This window comes from Taeniopygia guttata, chromosome 12, assembly GCF_048771995.1.
Source record: "Taeniopygia guttata chromosome 12, bTaeGut7.mat, whole genome shotgun sequence".
NCBI lineage: Eukaryota > Metazoa > Chordata > Aves > Passeriformes > Estrildidae > Taeniopygia > Taeniopygia guttata.
In genome coordinates this window covers 5,346,751-5,366,930 of record NC_133037.1, presented here as the reverse complement: position 1 = coordinate 5,366,930, position 20,180 = coordinate 5,346,751, and the positions used below count along the sequence as shown (strand labels likewise).

At 40.6% G+C, this 20,180-nt stretch overlaps 1 protein-coding gene across 1 annotated transcript in view; it reads right to left on the bottom strand.

The window, feature by feature from the left end:
• Positions 1-3,665: 3,665 nt before the first annotated feature.
• Positions 3,666-20,180, bottom strand: part of SUCLG2 (succinate-CoA ligase GDP-forming subunit beta) — a 110,125-nt gene continuing 93,610 nt past the window's right edge. Inside the window, exons 10-11 of the mRNA XM_012573496.5 lie at positions 12,772-12,892; positions 3,666-5,611 (exon numbers count right to left, since the gene is read on the bottom strand). Of these exons, the coding sequence (XP_012428950.5) occupies positions 5,496-5,611; positions 12,772-12,892 (237 nt within the window). The 3' untranslated portion in view covers positions 3,666-5,495. The remainder of the gene's footprint in view (positions 5,612-12,771; positions 12,893-20,180) is intronic.

Sequence of the window (20,180 nt, the reverse complement as noted above, 5' to 3'; positions counted from 1 at the left end):
TGAGTATTCTCTGAAGCGAATGTAAGGATGACTGACAGATGTTCAGTGGACAAGCTGTGCAGGTGAGTTATGTCAAGCATTCCACCAGGGCTACAAGACAATAGGGATGGAAAATTAAATGCAAAATAATGTATTGCTCCATTTTCCCTGTGTTTTGCACATACTTCTTTAGAGAACAGCTTAAAAGGGATTAGCATCTTTGTATGACATCCCTCCTGCTGTACAATATGGGAAAACCACTTGGGAAAACAGCAGAAAAAGCCTCTGGCAGTGAGGGCTTTCCAGCACTTCAGGAATGCAAGATCTAGGCTGAGCACTGCTAATCAATGAAGCTGAACTTCAGTGAATGCATAGGATCAAGAAAGTCCAAGAGAAATAATGGGAGTTTGTCTGACCTTGTATTAATACTGGATTCTTTGGGCAAGCCCTAATAATTTCTTTTGACATCAGAAAGGAATGCTGCAACCAGAATTCCTAAAAGGCCTCTTTTCCCATGTCTGCCTCAAAAATGGAAAAATACAAAAGGGGCAGAGAGAAAATCACCCCACCAGCTTTTCCTTTCACTGTAAGGAAAAAAGGGAGGGACAAGTCCACAGCTCATCCTGCCCAAACATCTCCAGGAGCTCCTTGCACAGAGCTGCCAACACCAAATCCCTTCATTCAGGGGCAAGTCAGGACATCCTAACAACCTATGCAGGGCCAGAGGATTTTAGGCCTGACAAAGAAAATATTTCCACCTTCCCAGTAAAAAGTCTGAGCTTGTCTGTGCACGGCACAGAGGGGAGGACAGTGCTGGGCTGCATTCACCATGCAAAGCCCTCTGATGCTCGGGGCCAGCGCTGCTGGGCTCTGTTGGAGGGCAGCAGTGCCCCCACAGCTGCAGAGGGTTCTTTGCTCAGCTCTGGCTCCCCTCCAGCCCAGGATATTACAGCAGTGGGGTTCAGCCCCACGCTGCTGCCAACCCCCTTTGATTGAGGGCTCTGGTCCCACGCTGCCTGGCCACAAGGTGGGTTTTCTGAGCAGGCAGACAGGTAGGGCAGGGCAGCAAAAGCCATTTGTGCTGCCCTCCAGGTCAGCTCCTTAATGGAAGCTCAGGGAAGCTCAGGGCTGGTACAGGGATTGAGCTGCTGGGTGCTGGCCATGCTCCATCACAGAGCCAAACAGAGCAGTGCCCCTGAACTGAGTGGCATTTCCTAACCCCCTTTACTAACTTGTCTGAAACAAAGGAACAACATCCCTCCTAAGGACTTGCTGCAATGCCCTTTCCTGCCTGTTGATTTTTGTGTGTTTTTGGAGCAGCAGTCGGCACCCAGCTCTAAAGAGGCTGCCACATGCAATTACAGAGAGAAGGTCTTGAAGGACACAGAGCTGAAGCAGAGAGACATTTGAAATAAACTTAAAGGGAACAGCTTTGTTTAGCTCTGTGGCCTTTGGCTGCCCTGTAATTCTTTATGTCGATTATAATAGAAAGATCAAATTTCTCATTTTCTCACCTCTGTATCTAGAGAAATGTAAAATTTCTTTCACTTGATCTCTCTGAGCCCTATTTTCCCAGATTTGCTTACCAGTACTTTGTCACTGTCACCTCCTTGATGATGACCTGCTTGTATTCATCCATGCATTCAGAAGAATTGCTCTGATAAATACAAAGGTCCCAGTTTCCAAATCTGCACATCCCAACAGCACTTAATCCATGGAGCAACCTATTTCTGTCAGTTGCTTCCTTCTCTCCAGGCTTGGCTAGCTCTGTTAGATTTGGTTAAAAAATTAGCATGGATTTAATTGTGAATTGAGTGCCAGGATATTCCCTGGCCCATTCCATATTTCAAAGATATTCCTATTTTTGAAAACACAAGGAGGTTCAGAATGAGGAATGTTATCCTCATGGCATTATTGCTCTTACTTTCGCCTTCTTGGTGATGTGTGAGGAGTCCAAGGACACAAGGAGGGCAGATGTGGGAAACATCACGATTCCTGTGGGGAGGATTTTCCTTGCAGGCAGAGTGAGGTACAGAAGACACGAGAAGCAGAAGCATAGAGAGAATTCTCCTGGATCCCCTTCCCAAGGCACAGAGAGGATTCTCCTGCATTCCCCAGCCAGCCCTGGGAGCTTTGTGCCCATCAAGGCCACTTTGTGCTTATGCAATAGAAGGTGGCAGGGGGAACTCAGTGGCAGCAGAATGGACACATTCAGGTCCTGTCTCCAGCCTGACACTCATCCAAGACACACAGAAACCCTTTTCCCTCTTCAGTGCTCTCAGTCCTACAACGGAGGAATGGCTCAGGACATGGGGAGCACCACATGCTGTGCAATGGTCACTGCCACTACCCAGCACCCACCAACACGGGCAGAACAGAAATGCAAAAGGCCAAATTCACATTATGCACTCGAGATTCTTCTACAGTCTGCTACCAGGTCTTGGATAAGTCAAATCTTACCTCACAGCAGTTATCTCTGAGGGGTGACATGCAATAATCCATGTATACTTTTATTTTTAATCTTTAGTTGGTACTTTGGGAGACTGAACAAAGACACAGACATGTTGAGGATTCTACCAAGGGTGCATCTGTCTCCAGATGAAAGGATCCTGACATCAAACTGACTGTAGCTGGGCTGGAAAAAGTCCTAAATCACTGCGATCAACACAAGTTTTGCACCAAAGTACACATGGCATGATTTCCTCTGGGTGACAGGCAAATCCTGTTATTCTACTTATGAATGGGTCTCATTAAATAGGAAAAAAAATTGTTGGTGCAACCTGTTCCTTTTTAAATTAAACATATTAAAGTTGATAGATACCCCTAATTCTCTGCTCAGCCTTTTATGTGTTGCAATAACACTGCTCCCATTGTTAGGGAAAGTCTTGACTTTGCATAATCTGCTTTTCATTTCCCTGGCAGCTGCAGATCATTCTTGGTGACTAAATTAAAAACAGTTTCTTTCAAGAATCCACCAGATTTGTCCTCCTTTTTCCTCCCTGTACCTACAAGTTAGGGAGAAAGAAAGAAAACAAAACCTTCCCAACAAGCATTAAATCCTATCAAATCAGGCTGCAAGGTCACCTCCTCCATCCCTCTGCCCTGAGGCAAAAATCAACTCTCCTTAAGCCATCCCTGACAGATGCTCACCTAACTCTAAAAAGCGTCCATTGATGATTTCACAGCCCATCCTTGGCTTACCTCATGCCTACAAGTCTGACCTACACGTCCCTTACCACATCCAAAGCTCCTCGGTGCTTGTCCTGTCCCTGCTGAACTTGGAGGGATTTTTTTCTCCTTGCAGAGGAGAACTTCTCACTTTGAAACAGACCTCAACAGTGGTGCCAAGCTTTCCCAGGCTTTTCACTCCTCTCATTTATTCCAAATATGTCTATCTACAGCCTTGAAAGCTCAGCCCTATTCCAGAGCCCAGCACCTCAGACACGTCAAACACTCCCCAGCCCATTCCTGCTCCTGCTTTAATTCCCGCCCCACAGAAGTGAGTGGAGTTTTAAGGAATTTAGAGATTGTAGAGGAGCTAAGATTTTAGTTAGAGATAAGCCTTATTAGAGTTAATTAAAATAAGTGAGTAGGCCTGCTTTCACCCACTGTCACAAAATGCTGAATGGAAAAGTACAGGCAAATTAAACATTTTTCTATTTTATAGAAAAGATAAAGTCAATAAACATGTTCATTTTTACATTTATTTGACAAAATGGTATACACAGTATTAATCTTTGCACAGTGGATGGTTTTGAGACCAGAGTTAGGGACACAGTGTGTGACAACATTGCACAAACAGTTCTTCCACAGAATCTTCACTTTCCAGTATTAAAATATATAAAATAGAGTGTGACTCTTATTTATTGTGGTGAGGTAAACATTTCTTCCTTCAGAGAAGTGTGGCTTTTATGCACCTTCAAGAAAGCTGCTAAGGATACCCTTCTCCTTCATTCTGTCAATAACTACAGCCCTAGAGGCATATTTATTGCTGTTCTAATGGTCACACATTTTTATCTTGAGCAATATGCAGAGAAAGGAATGGAGAAGAAAAAACCTGCAGGAATTGATGATAGCAACCCATCTGCACTATTTGTGTCAGGAGCCAAAGATTAGTGCAGATAATTTATTTTGAATGTAACAGTTTTAATGGAAATGTCAAGAAAAATTTATTTACATTTTTCTAAGCAGAACATGGTATTGATTAGAGCTGCTCAAAAAAAAAAAATCACAATTAGGAATTTATTCCACAAATTTTTATAATTCTGCCCATTTACAAGTCCAAATCATAATATCCCCTCATTTGTTCACTGTTCAAATTTATTGATGATTTTCAGCACATAATTCCTGGGCAGAGTGAGATTTGTACAAAGTTCTTTAGTTACACAAGATCTTCACTATTGCCTTCTGTTCCCTGAATGAATGATTTGTGTAACTAACAGCTTGAATTTTGACTGCTAAAAAGAGTATATAATCAAAATGAATCTTGGTCAATATCTAAGTACTGAAACTTAGGTTTTTGTTTTTTTTTTTTTCTTATACATAATTTTATTGATGCCTGAGAAGTCAAATACTTTCAAAATTGAGAAGTTCATTTGTGTTTTAGTCCCAATAAATTATAAATGGTTGTTGGAAGTTAAATCAGCTGAAGAATTCTCCATGCTCCTGAGAGAAAACTGCTTCAGCTTCTCATCTTTAAAACCTCACAGCAGTGACATTCTCACAAAAAAGGATATTTTAAAAAGTTAGCAGCCATTTCCTTAGTGGCAGAAACCTCCTCCTGGAGCCCCCTGGATGGCATTGCTACACCTGGAAGTACAGAAGGGTATTTCCAAAAACTAGAAAAGAAATTAATCACATTTCAGTGGTTTATAGGCACAGTAAGAGTGGGAGTTCCTTTCATTACCAACTACCCAGTCCCTTTTCCTATTGTGAGGTATCCATTGGCATCAGCAAAAGAGAATCATCTTAAGGCAAAACCAGTGACGTCCAAAAAAAAGAAAATAAACATCATTCATTTGAGTAAAAATAGGATTGCAAGCACAGCTTTTTACATTATTGCAAAAGTCCATAAAAAATATAAACCCACTGTTAGTTTGCTGATTCTTTACAATATAAAAACACAAATGAAAATATTGTGAAATAGGTGACCTAAAAGTTTTTAATAAAAGAATAATTCTGTTGACAGAAGTAAATTATTACTTATTTTTTCTCACCATGAGTTTAACAGTGACAGTTTTGGAAGGAGAGACAAAAAAGAGCTTTAGGGAGTGAAGCATTACTTATTACAGTTGTGACTAACAAAATCACCAAAATTAGACAAAGACATACAAATTCTTGAAGATTTTAGCTGCAAAATTTCTGAAGCCCAACTTGCAAGCTATGGCCTGGGTTGGCCAGGTATCTCCAGTTAATTCCCCCAAGCCTGATCTCTGCTTAGGAGAACTCCATTAATCCTCTGGAACAACAGCAGGAATGATACAGAAATACTTTCCATGAGAATAACCTTCAAGGAGTTATTTTTTGGCCACACTTGCCACTGCCTTCTTTGCTGCATCCTCAAGGTCATTGGCAGATGTGATGGGGAGTCCACTTTCACTCAGAATCCGCTGGGCCTCGTGGACATTGGTTCCTAAAAAAAAAAAAACACTGACTATAATTAGTAATTAATACTAATGAATAAAATAACATCTCCTAGCATGTCTCTGAAAAATCAGGTAATGCCTCAAACTACACATCATTTCAGTTTAGCAACAGATGAAATGAGTGCCTGAGACTGAGCTGAGCAAAAGGAGCTGCTAATCCCAGTGACAATTGTGGCAGGCAATGCACAACAGGGGCTGGGTGAAGATCAGAGGGTCAGTGCAGCATCCCCTGGTCAGAGCCAGCAGGGACATCCAGCAGGAGCTCTGGGTAGTGGGACCTTGTGCCATTTATTAGCCACAATCAGCTACAGCTAATCAGTGAGTCAACAAGAACTAAAATTTACCTGTGATAACTGAAAGCTGGCAAATGAGCTGTTGAAAGGCAAAGATTTGGGTAATCCTGAATATTTAACCAGGTTTAAGCTGCTCATGAATATGTTTTTGCATTTTTACTAAAAACAGGGAATACAAAGGTCTCTGAAGTAATTCAGCATGACACCAATCCCTCCTCTGCTGCTGCGCTAAATTATTATAATCACAGAAACATTTAGGTTGGAAAAGACCCTTAAGATCTTTGAGTATGACTGGAAACCCAACACTGCCAAGTCCACCAATAAACCATGTCCCTGAGTGCTATGTCTGCCCTACCTCAAGTAGAAAATATGATTACACAGCACAAGGGCTCCAGTTTGTATGGAAAAAGCTCAATTTCAGTCAATAGACTAATGCAAAGGAAAGGAAAAAAATCCAAAGCTGCAAAAGATATTTCAGAAAAATACATTTTCCCCACTTTCCTTGTCTAAAAGGCAAGAGCATCACCTTCCCATTTACTCTCATTCTTTTTGGAAAACTAACAGAAAGTCGGAATTCTCCAGAGCTTTCTGCAGCAAAGCCAAGTGACACTTTTGATCACTGCTATGCTCTGCACCACAGAAGAACCTGGAGGCAGATATCCTGCTGAGGAAGCAGAATCCACAATTTGGGGTCACACACTAGTCACAAGCACAAGAACGCTGAGCTGATCCTCTTTAGAATAATTTCTATCCTCCTCCTCCTCCATGTCATGTTCCTTGATCATTTGCCATGCCAAAATGCTTAATTACTTTGTAATTCCTAGACCCAGCAAAATGAATTTTAATTATATTTGGAGCTATACACTAATTATACCCTTAATTATTAACCAAGGAAGAAGCATACTCTTTACTGTGCAACTTCCAGAATGCTCATTTTAGAGGATGACTTTTCAATTTTTTTTTTAAATCAGACTTCATAAAACATCTGAAATGGTACCACAGAAGCAGAGCATTTCAAAAGGCTGTTTCATCAGCGTGCTCGAGTCAGGATTGCCACTCTTGGAGTTGAAAGGGACCAAAGGCATCCTTGTCACAGCACTTTGTGATGGGAGAGGCAGGATCAGGAAGAGGAATGTGGGACCCATCTGCTCCCTCTGCATTGGCACTGGCTGAACAGGTCATGCTTCCCATCCCTGTGCAGGGGACACGCTGCAGGAAGGTCAAAGGCATCTGAAATCTTTGACAGAAGGGGGATTTGGTTGCTTAGTAACACCCAGAACTGCATAGAACTTTTTCTACAGAAAAAAAAAACCAACAAACCAACCAAACCCCAATATTATGGGCAAAAAAAGGAGCATATTTGATTTTTGTTCAAGTATCCTATATAATATAATGTGGAGGCTGCTACTTGTCAGCCCAGCACTGCACAGGGGAGGCAGGAGCCATTCCCAAGGTTCTGTTTTCTTTGGAGTCCCTCACATTTGTACAGTGATACCCAACATGCCTTAAAGGTTTTGTCTTTTATTTAGATACAAGTGTGATACACATTTTAAACAGTCAAGAATGTACTAATCTCTCTAATAGGATTCTACAAGACAAAGTGTTATGAGGAGAAAAAAATGGGAAGAGGGAAATTTTCCCACACGGAAAAAGAATATTGTGGTGTTTGTGATAGCCATGTATTTAAAAGTAACTTTTGCTCTTCACTAAGTGGCCAATATTAATTCACTAACGGGTCAGAGAGGGAACAATGCATTGGATCTGTTCTGCACTGCATTGATTGCTCTCCACACCACTTGTCTAACATGCATTACAAAATCAATACAAAACACAGGCTCCTGAGAAGGGAGGGGGAGTTTATGCAGGGAAATGAAATGATGAAAGCTGAAAAAAAAGCCTCACTGTAGTCAAAAGTGTACAAATACATTTTCTATTTCTTATATAAAACACTTTTATAGGCAGACCATACAACTAAACACACTTTTCAGCAAGCACTTCCTTTGCTGTAATTCTCTTTTTTTTTTCTTTTTTTTTTTTTTTGTGATAGCCTTTTATCTCATTGTGATTAAGTATTTTAGCTATGTGGAGAATATGGAAATTATAATGATCCTGCTAAAAGCAGAGGTAAAAGATTTAAAATTAAACATTCCAAAAGCACTGGAAACATTTAGGAATCTACAAAGAATACCATCTTGTTGCAACAGATGTTAAAATAAACAAATAAAGAATCCCACTATTCCAGCATTAACCTCCTGCCACTGGATGGTGTCAGAGAACTGTAAACAGAATCCCAGGCTATCAGAATAACCTGCCCTTCACCTACCCTGCAGCCAACTGAGAAAAGGTGAAAATTCACAGGGCTGGAGGCTGTGGGGCTTTTGTTGTTGCTAGGTTTTATTATTTGGGGGTTTTGGTTTTTTTGGTTTTTTTTGTTTTTAACTGGATTCTATGAAGAGAATGGCTTTCTAATTAGAAGTTTTTGTCTTCTGACATATATTACTGTCAACAACACTCCATAAAAAAACTGGAAAGATGCAATTTTATGGGCATGTACCTTCAGGTTTTGTAATCTAAACATCCTCCTGTGAAAACCTGGCTTCTGGAACAGCCTCTCAGTCTGTGTAAATGCAATCTCACATTTACACTTCTGTGGACTTGAAATCTCTGCTACCAGTAGCAAAGCAAACGTATTCAACTCATTACCAAAAGAATCCTAATAATAAATATTCTGCCTAAGCATGTCTCCACCAGTGGTAAGGTTGTACCAGCACACACTGCCAGAGGCTGAATGAAGATCAAACAAATAAAACACAGCCAGTCATACTCCACAGGCAGGATTTGGATGAAGTTCCCTTATTCACTTGGCCTGCCATAAACCCATCAGGAGCAGGCTAAATGGTCACTGCTTAATGCTGCTGCTTAGAGAGGATGCAGGATTCTGCATTTCATAATGCCATTAATGGCTTTTCAGGTAAATAAGCTATAAGGGAATAAGACACAGTTATATACATTTGCTATGTGCTAACAAATAGATGAATAATATAAAAATACTCTGATTGACCCAAAACATTCTGCTATGACAAAAAAAAGACATAAAACACAGAATGTCAATTATTATTAGTGACATGAGCAGGTTGTGCCTGTGTTAGAATCCCTGGCAAGGGTCCAGCTGTGCACTGAGCCAAATCTGCCCCAGCAGGGATCCAGCAATGCTCTCCTGGCTTCCCACAGCCTGGAAACTCGTGGCCTCTCATGTCCCAGAGACAGCTCTTGGAGAATCAGGTCTGAAGTTCATCACTGGTTAACCTCCTTCAACAGCATTTGATTTGAGGTTTGGCTGGTGACAAGCTCTAATTACTGACCTTTAGGTAGGGGACATACAAAGTTTTGGTGGCTTGCACATCTCACACCTGTTGGTTCTGCAGTCAAGAATAAACCAACTTCTACTACCTACCTGTAAAAGACAATTAAAGTATTCTGCCCACTGCATTTTCCCTTTCCTACCTTAAACTTTTCCCAAAGAATATTTTAATCTCTCCCTCTGCCTCATGTTTACATCCTAACAGGGAAGGGCACATTTAAATTTGTGCTGAATGTTTAAACCCAAGATGTCTGAATAGGCTGATCTGAATGAAGTTGTGTGACTTTGCAACATCCCATTCTTCTCTCTTGACAGGCAATCTGGGATACTAAAAATCAAAAAATCAGGCACACATACTAAACTATACCTGCAAACAAGATACACAAGCTGGAGCAAAATTTCACTTCTGTGTAAAAGATTTCTGAAGATACTAGAATGTTTCAGATTCTGAAGAACACACAAGGTCACTGATCACATGAATGAAAAATATAAAAAAATGCATTCAGACATGTGAATAAAAAGCAACTTGTTTCTATTTGAATTTTAACATATTAAGTAGTTATGATTCCTCCCAGTCCTTCTTGCCCTATGACCAGAGAAGGAAAGAATTCATTTTTTGAAAGAGAGAGGATGTAAAATTTCCAGCATAGGAAGTAGATATCTAATTCACAATTCTTTTTTATTCTTCCCTCTTTTCATCTAACTCTGAGCTACATAAATGAGAAGCAAGGCTTGGCTTCCCTTCAGCACTCCTAGTCAGTTTTCACAGAACTTAAGTGAAGTGTATTACATTTTAAAGGGAAAAAATCCTACATAAACGCAGCAGCAGTTACTTTTCTATCTGTAGAAGATGAAATCTGGAATATGTGGTTTCTCCATTTGTCCATGAGCTTTTTAAACAATAATCCTGTGTCTCAGTTGGTGAGTTCTTTACTGATAAGGCAAGCAAACATATGTAATTATAAAGTCACCATTTTCAAAGAGCAGAGTAATCCTTTCTTTATCCACTGGTAAAACGGCTTGTAATTATTATACAACTGAGAACAAAGATTTGTCCACAGAATCCTACTAAATCAAGACAGATTTAACTGATTAAAACTCTAGTCATCAAGACACTTGTAGCACAGTGCATGTGGGCAAAGAGACTTTTAAGTGTAGGTCACAAATCTGATAGATTTATGGGAATAATCACAACCCTTCTGCTGGGAAAATGTTCAAAATGGAAACACAAAAGAGTGCTTGCTCCTTTTCCTCCTTTTGAACTGTAAAATGTAATCAGTGATGTTTTTAAAAGTCTTGGGTAGTCTTATTGCTTCCACAGTATTCATAATTAATTCAAAATCCTTGTAAGTTTAAATAACCTGGTGTGAGTTCAAAGAACAATGAAGATGATTAAGGATCCAGAGGGACTGATTTCTGAGGAAAGATTAAAAGGACCAAACACACATGTATTGCTTGGTTAGGTGATTAAGGAGGCAGAGAAAACAGTAGTGACTTGCTAACAGTTCCAAAATACAACATCTTAAGGTTATAAACATCATAGCTCTTTGTTTAGATTGAACATGAGGAATAAGAGGTACAATTAAAAAACTTTTGAGATAAAGATAAAAGTGGGAGTTTGCTGTATTATTCTGGGAGACAGCTTCCTAAAGAAAATGTGGTGCTGCCATTTCCAGAGGCAGCAAGCAGTCTAGGAGAAATCTTATCACAGCTCCAGTAAAGAGGGAGCAGTGCTGGGAAGATGGTAACCCAAAGATGTTTGCACCTCAGTCTGTATTTGACACTCTAAAGATTCAGCTTCGATCCCTGTGGGTGGAGCAGTAAATGACCCAAAGGCCACAGGCACAAGAGGAACAGGCACAAGAGGAACAGGCACCTCTGCAGGGCTTTCACTCTTACTTCTGTACAATCATGGAATTACCAAAATTACAGGAGAAAGGCCAAGCAAACACAGCGGCAGACCCAGCAGACTGCAGTTTAAAATGACCAAGTTGCTCTTCTTGTTTCTTTTATAACAGTTGCAAATATCACAACAGAAACATCTTGCTCATAGGAAAAACTAATGGTTTTTGCAATATCTTCATTTAAAAAGCAGCACTTACAACAGTTGAGAAGTCTCACAGATCTGACAGATAAACTTTTTCCCAGCTGTGAAAGACAGGAAAAGTTTTTTTTCTATGACAAAAAGTGAAACAACATTGCCTAGAGCTGATAAACAATGAGATTTTATATAATGAAACTTTCCTGCTTCTAAGCAACATCCATCAGTCTCTCCTTCATCCATATTAAACTTTTTACTCAGTCTCTTAAGGTGTTGACTGGTGCTGCGCCATCCAAAGAAAATTTTCACAATTTATTTCTAAAATCCATCTTAGGGTATTTAAACTTCCCTGCACTCACCACAGCAGAATCCCTGCCAGCACGTGCAGTGCAGCATGAGAATGAGGGAGGGTAAGGCTCTGCTTTCTCCTGAAACACAAAAGGAGCATCCCCTTAACCAAAGGGCTCCGTGGGCACTCAGGAATCCTGGTGAGGGTAATTTTTGAAAAGTAAAAAGCCTGATGTACTCAGAACATGCTTTCCTCTCCCTTCTAGCACAGTGTGGAAACCACCTCAGTATTGCATCTCAGGTCCATAAGGGGATGCATTTCCTCCTTTCATCACCAATGCAAAGTGACAGGACATTTTATGCTCTTTACACACACACAAACATGAATATGGAGGGTTTGGAGTAAGAGGCCTTAAAACTCACCCAGAAATCCCTTTGTTTTCCAAACCTACTTGGCCAGGAAGAAATATTTTCAGCTTACCAGGGTTGTGCGCTGATTGCAATCAAGGCACTTCTCACTCAGTGGCAGAAGGTTCTCCCTCCTCCAGGGCACTTCTCAGAAATTACAGCCAGAACTCCACACTCACTGCTATTAAAGTCTGTAACTACCAAAGAGTGCTTGTCCTCCCCTCTCTATGGCTTTTTTGTTTCTTGTGAAATAATACTGGATGCACTAAAGAAAAAATATTCCTTACCATTACCAAATCTTCTGTTTTTTATTGGATTTTAGCTGGACTGAGGAACATGTTACAGTAATTTCTCTCTCAAAAATACTGTTTCTAACATCTTTTAATTGACACAGGTGTAAATTTTAAACAACTATATTTTGCTGTAGGTTTAGCAATAATGGAATTGCTTTCAGTAAAAAAAAAAAAAAAAGAAAAAGAAGTAGCTTCCAGTAAACATAAACTTGCATCAAAATAATTCCTATTTGCATTGCAAATCTTACAAGCAAACTCATAACGCTTCCATTGCAAACTTTCATTGCTTCCAGTATCATCAGAGTCCATAAATGCAGAAATATGAGATTATTGGCTTCAGGTTGTGCTATGGCTGAAGAATTGGACATGTTCTTATTGTGCAATATGTTCAGGAGAAGAAGAAATTCTGAGTGAATTACTGAGAACCTGGGGGATGATTTTGTCTGAATCCAGCAGAACTCACCTTCCAGTCTGACCACCAGAGGTACTTTCAGCTCGAGCTCTTGGCAGGCTTTGGTGATACCATTGGCTATGATGGCACAGTTCACAATCCCACCAAATATGTTTACAAGGATTGCTTCAACCTGTAGGAAAGAAACCAAGAAGAAATCGAGTGGGGGAATATTTATGTTTTGACTTTGTTTTTTAAATAAATACAGGTAAAAGATCCAAACCAGGATACCAATTCCTCTCTGTCAGGCAGATTCTGATTTATGGAAGGTACAAGCTTCACCTCTGCACTCACAGAACTTGAGCCTCAGTCTATTGCTGCTCCAGTGCACAGCAGTGATTAATTGTCTTGGTCTAAACTGGCATGGTAATTAATGTCATAATTAAAGTATTTCCAAAAAAAAAAAGGGGGGGGGATTTCTACCTATAAAAAGACCTTATACAATCTATAGTTTGATTGTTTTAAAAGTGTATTGAGTAATCATCAGAGGTTGGAGCTCAGAAAACACAGGGCATGAAGGGGTGATGTACATGCAATGAAATATTCATGTGGACACTTCAGAAAACAGTCTGGATCTTCACTTTATCACAAGCACGACAGAGGAAAAGGTAATAAACTTGCCCTGACTTGATAAAGAGGAGTAAAAATCCCTTCTAATTAACAAGGAGAAGCATGTAATGAAGAGCATTCATTACAACAGGTTAACTGATAACCTCAAAAAACTGCTATTCATCAGTTTCTGGAAACTGCAATTTCTCCACCCGATTCACAATTAGATTGCCCTTCACAACATACAAGACATCAATACATAAAATACATTAATATGGTTAATTTCCACTTGGTAAGGCAGCAGAATATTAACCCAAGCCCATACTCCAGGCTCCCAACCATGCCTTATCATGCTGAGGACACCATAGGGGTGCAGCCCTGCTGCTCCTCATTCCACCTGGGGCTACCCCACGACATTTGGGGTGCTCTACAAGAAGCTTCACTGGGTGTCACAAACGAGCTTTGCCAGAATTGTGTTGACTCAAAACCCGAGAGGCTAAAGAAGGGATTAGGTGTGAAGGAATGAAATATCACTGCATTGCACTGGTGCAGGATGTCAGCTGCAATTATGCTCAGCTCACTGCCCTGCTCCAGGTAGCCAGGCTCATACCAGCACCAGGAAAATTCCCTGAGGCCACCCACGTTTATAGCTCTGCACAATCGGGTTTTGCATCCCTCCACAGACAGAATGTGACAATTCCTTCCTGTGATGTGCACTCACACAGTTCAGCACTGGCAGTAACACTGCCACCCACAGTGCAAAAGGGAAACAAAACACCTCAACAAATGCTTCACTCCCATAAGACAGGGACACCTTTCATTAGACAAGGTTGCTCAAAAGATGATCCAGTGCATTTTGAGTTCATGGAGCCTCTGTGTGGCTCATGGCATGGCTTCTTCATCCCAGGCAGAGCACAGGCACCAGAAGGAAATTTATAACCCAGTCAAACAAGAGCATACAATTTAATTGATTTTATAACTCTTCCTTATATTCACATTAAATGCATGCATTTAGCAGTTAATGGTTTTCTGGATTTTCAGTTGGTGATGCCATTGCAGTTTTTTTATTTCACCTTTGTGTTACAAAATCCTTAACTCTGCAGAAGCTACCAAGACTAAAACCATAGAAGACCCCTTCTCTGCCTTGTTCCCATTGCTTGTGCACACACAAACATTCCTGGTGTTAGGAGATAAAACCTAAGAGGAAAAACAGAGCCCTTTCAACTCTTATCCCATTAACCCTTGTGGCAGAGACCTCTCAATACAAAACACTTTGGTGTTAAAACATCCTGGTGATGGATTCTAGCAGTGGCACACACCACAAAAAGCACTCCACCCTTTCTAATACATCCTCCTAATTCAGGGACATTGCAGCAGACATGTGACAGATCAACTTAACCAAGTGTGTTTACATTATTAGAGATAAGGAGGAGGATTTTATGCCTGCTACAGATATTTTAATTCCTAGCACAGACTTTTTCATTTAGGAATCTGCTTTTCAGCTTTCAAGCTGAATTCTAATCATGTCTTCTAATCCATTGGCAGCAAAAGGAAAAAAAAAAAAAAAAGAAGGAAATTAGATGCAGCTTGGATAATTGATGTTTGTGTGCTTGGCTTTAATAAAAATACACTGTTAAATTAGAGAGGAGTCTAAAAGGATTCAATCAATAAGAAACTGGATCAGATAGGGAATTCGATCTTGGGTTTTATTGTAATCTTCCAAATAAGCCAGAAGATCAGTTCAAATGATGCTGAGATTCACTTCAACTCTGCTGAAATCTGTGAACATTGTTTATATATGCTTCTGTAGCCTGATAGATCCTGCATTTCCAGCTGAAAGAACTTTAGCATTCAGACACAGTGGATGGATGAAGAGGTTTTCAGTGTTTCATGTGCACAGAGAATGCACTATATCTGTATTACTTAAGTCTGTGAGAAAAACAAACCTCCTGTAGCATATCAGAACCATTATCTATCCACATGCTCAGCATCTAATGCCTATGGACTATCAGACATATCAAGGAGAGGGCAAACTGCCTGCATACAAGACAGGTTACTAGACAGCATCATTATTCTAATAACCATTTTTACCTACCAGAATGCCTTACAAATGTTTTTTTTTTTTGTATTTCAGCAACATTGCTAAGGAAACAAAAGGTACTAGCATATCCATGGGTCAAGCCTTTTTAATGCAGCAAAACAAATGGCAGATGTGAAATCCCCACAAAATATACTTGCAGCTGATTGTGGATTCCTCTGGAGAAATAAGGGAATCCACAATGGCATGGAAACATCACCACCAGTGTTGGTAAAACCCCACAGTCTCCCAGGCCTCAGCACCAGTGCTGGGAAGCCAAAGGAATGGAAACTGAGTGCTGCACTGTCACTGTCTTCATGTTAGATTTGGTGTTAAATCTTTGCAAATACTGCAATAGGCAGTAATCCCACAGCTCCTAAGTGTTGTATGAACAGCTAGGCAGACTCAGAGAGTATTTTCTGTATATATGGAAGTACATCTATTTATGGATAGATATATCTATGCAAAATCCATGTCACTTTATTACTAAAACTAAGAGTTTTCATTTTCAGCCACTTCTTGGTAAAGTCAGCCTTGGCAAAGCCTGAAATTCTGCTTTGAAGGTTTGGCACCAACAAAAGCCCCACACTGCAAATAAATATAACTGTGTACTAACCAAAGTAGTGGTGTTAGGAGATTACTGCTAGAATTGTATTGGATCACCAACACCATCCACAAGGCTACCAGGTTCCACAAAACGAAGAGCATTTGAGGTATGGCAGAAGCAGCTTTAGCATAGCTGGCTGCTTTCTAAAATCAGATGGAGTGTGTGTGGATTTACTTTATTCACTTCTTATTATGGTTTTCTCTAAAAATGTTCCCAGCCTTAACATAATGCAGGCTGAGATGTGATCATCACACACTTAATGGAGGCAGCACCATAAAGGATTCCACCTTTCCACAGCCCACCTATAAATCCATACTGGGGACCTCTGGCTGTCTGCTGACCTTCTGAGCCTCACCAACCACTCCAGCCCTGCATGCAAAAACAGAGAGGACAAAAGCTTCACACAGGCTGTTGTTCCTATTTCCCTCTTCTGCTGTCACCACAGAACAACTACAACAGGTGTAGGATTACAAAGTGCTGCAGCACCAACAGGTCCTTCCTACAAGGCAGACTGAGTCTCACATAAAGCAGACATCCAGTCACGGATGCAGTTTAACTTCAATGAGGTTTCATCAACACTGGGAGATGACCCAAACATGGGCAGCCCCATAAAGAAGCTGTCCTGCTTTCCCTCTCCCTCCCCAGCTCATAAACATCCAGTGCCTAATTTCTGCTCATGTATTTGAGAACCTTTTTCACAATCCTCCCCACATTATCTCATCTGATGACATCAACGACCTGCAAGAGTTTCCAGGTATTCACAATTATTCACAGTGTCCAATGCATGCACTGAGACTTTGTACACATCTCTTCACACAGATGCATGAATATTCAGAGAGTGAACTACAAATATTATAAAATATTATATTTATCTCTGACCTTGCTGGAAATTGTGACTTTGAAGTTCAATCCGTGTATTTTAGATGAAAACAAGCTTTTCAGGAACTGTCAGTAAAACTACATCTGCAGCACATTAAAAACTGCACTAGCAAAGAACGTGCTCATGGTTTGTCTGTTGAAGTCTGTAAAAAAACACCTTTAATTTCAAGCAAACTGAATTAATTTATTGACCCCTCCTAACTCTCATCAGCTGGAAGTGTACTCAGTATGAAGCTGATTGTATTAGTCAAGTTTCCTTCTCCAGGATGCCACAGGACACATCTTGTGGGACACAGTAGGTTTGCATGGTACAGCTGGCAAACATAGTCCTGCTTTGGAGGCTCCTAGCATTTTCTGAGGTTAAAACATGCATCATGTCTCCCAGTCTTTCTGGTCAGCAGAGTCATGTTTTGTGTCTACAAAAGCACATTCTTTTACCATATGAAGTCATGAAATTGCCAGGAAATGAGTAAGAAAAGCAAGCTGGCAGCTCACTGCCAGGCATCTGTTCCTTCCCTCATCCCTCCAACAGAACAAACACCAGTGGAAGGGTGAATATCTCAGATCACTCAAACATGTCCCAGGCTGGGGGATGCTCACATTGCTGGATGCTGGGACATGAACAATGAAGATCCAGATGTATTCCCAGCCCAGGGAAGGAGAGTAAAGGTGCTGTCACCTACAGCTGCACCCAGACACCCAAACATCCAGAAACCTGACAATCACCGTCACATAAAACTTTTCTGTTCAATCCATTCTAATTTTCAGAGATGTTTTACACCTCAAATACCAGGGAATCCCAGTTAAAAGAAGGGTATTGCCTTTTAAGATGTAAATAGCAATATTAAGAAAAAAAAAAACAAACCACTGGGTAAAATGGGATACATAGTTCTTCACTTTGAGTCTAATGTAGTGCATTTAATCCTTTCTACTAGTCCACTGGCGTTTAATATTCATTCATTCATTGTTTACCAAATTTGTTTCAATGTGAAAGAAGCAGATTATATCCAATTCTCAATACAAAGTAATAAAATGTCCACACTTGCGTCTTCACTCTTTATCCTTCTGCTCCAACAGATAAGTCAGATGCAAACATTTTTATATATCTCTGTATTATTACAGCTTGGACCACAGGTCAAATGTAACTTTTTCTTATTTGGTTTTGAAATATTACTCTAATCCTCTATCTTTTTTATATCAGAGAACATTTATAGTTCTTTGAAAATAAAGATTAAGCTTTCTGTATCTGAGCAGTATGAAAGATTTACAAACACAGAAACATTTGCTTAAAACACCCACTAGAGGACAGTGCAATTCAATGTGGAAAAGGGATATAAAAATCTCTTTGCAGAGGAGAACAGGGTTATTTTTTCTACTTAAAGCCAAACGATACGATTTAACTTTATAAAAATTATGCAGAATATCATTCTGCCTCTTTGGGATGGAACTTTGAAAGTCTGAAAGTGAGAAGTTTTAAGAGGTTGAATCAACAAACAGCGAAGTAGGAAAGCTTGCAGTCAGGTGAAGAAATACTGATACAATACAATTTTGAATGTCTTGCACTATTCTAAAACAGGTCAAGGTTTAAAATTCACTGGCAATGAACCCTGTTGCCCTGGCAGGAAAGGAACTCTGATGAACCTTCAAAACACAGTACAGATTTTTCTGTCTGAGTCACCCCAACTGCTAGGTAGGAAAAGCAGATTAAGGATTTTGCCCAAAGCTAATGTTTGGTCTGTATTCAAGAAGTTCCTGAGCAATGCAGATCTCACTGAGAGCAAATACCTGGTTCTGCCACATCCCACTGTTGTATGTGAAAGCCCTTGGATGGCAGGTGAGAGGACAGCCACTGGAGGGAAGCCTTTTTGAAATGCATCTCCTTTAGTGCCATGCTAAGAGTCCCAAAAAACACATTTTTGCAAAGTCAAAGCTTTGTAGGTCCAGTTTCTGGTGTGCTGAACAGCCACATACAATTTTGAGTCCTTCCTGCTGACAGCAAATTCAGGATCTAGAACAGGACAGGAATTTATTGGCATTTGCTGGTTTGAAAACAATTTAGCAACAATCCTGTGCTAACTGACCAGATGCCAGGGTGTGGCTCTTCCTTGGGGTATGAAAAACAGGCAGGCCAGGAGGGGTCTGCAGCAGGGAGAGCTCTGGTGCTCTCCAGTACCAAAGACACACCCCAGAATGGACCACCAGGAACATCCCTGCTGTGGGATTTTCTCTTAATTCTCTGTACCACTGACACAAAAATAAAAATTAAGGGATCAGAGCTCATTAATGGAATGAGATGAAACGACGACTGGCAAATTACACATCAGAGTACCACAGTGGAAGCAGTCCCCAGAGACTCTCCTTCATTCCTTTGCCCAGCTCCAAGTAGTGCATGTTTTGGGAACAGAAATATTCCAATCCCATACACACAGCCTCCTTCAAATTCCAAAATCTCGTGGCAGGCAGCAATGTGATCTCAGGAACCTCCATTTCAGTGCATTTCAGTGAGAAGTCTCGTGCCAAACCTGTTTTGGGAAGGTTTCCTCCTCTGCAGGACACACACTCTGCCCCCTCTGAGCCCTGGCACAAACACATCCAGCACAACAATCCATCATTCCTTTGGTCTGGGATCAACCTGAGATGTATTTGGGAAGCTGTAAACCATCCCCTGCTCCTGTGCCTGTGCTCCCACCTGGCCAGGCCTCGGTCAGGTCCTGCCAGAAGCCACATCCCCCCACACATTAACACAGAGCAGAGTTAATTAATCCCACTTCATGGTCCAGGCAGAGCAGGAGAGTGCCTGCAGCCATGCAGGCATGTTCTTTCACTGATAGGAACCACAACCAGTTCCTAATATAATCCTTATTTATGATAATAAGGGAAAAGAAAAAAGAGAAGGAAAATAAAACGTTGAGACCACAAAGTACCATTCTGAAGTGTACTTGAAAAAAGAGCCTTTAGTACTGTTTTGGGTACATAATGCAGCAGATAGTTGATAGAAAAATTGTATTTTTGGTGCAAATATGGCAGGACAACTTTTCTACCAGATCATGGGTATTTGGAATAAATTTGCTCTGACTCTTTTAAATATCTGAGCTTCAATATGAAGAACTGTGGTAGGCACATTCTTCTCTCTCTCAGGATTTTTCATAGAGGAGCACAGAGAAAAGAAAGAGAAAACAATTTCTATTTCTGCTCCTTGTTTTTCCCATGTGGGAATGTGTTTGGTGAATTGTTTACCTGGGGTGATTTCTTGGTTGGATTCTGGTGAGGATTGTTTCAGCCTGGTGGCCAATCCAACCCACCTGGGGC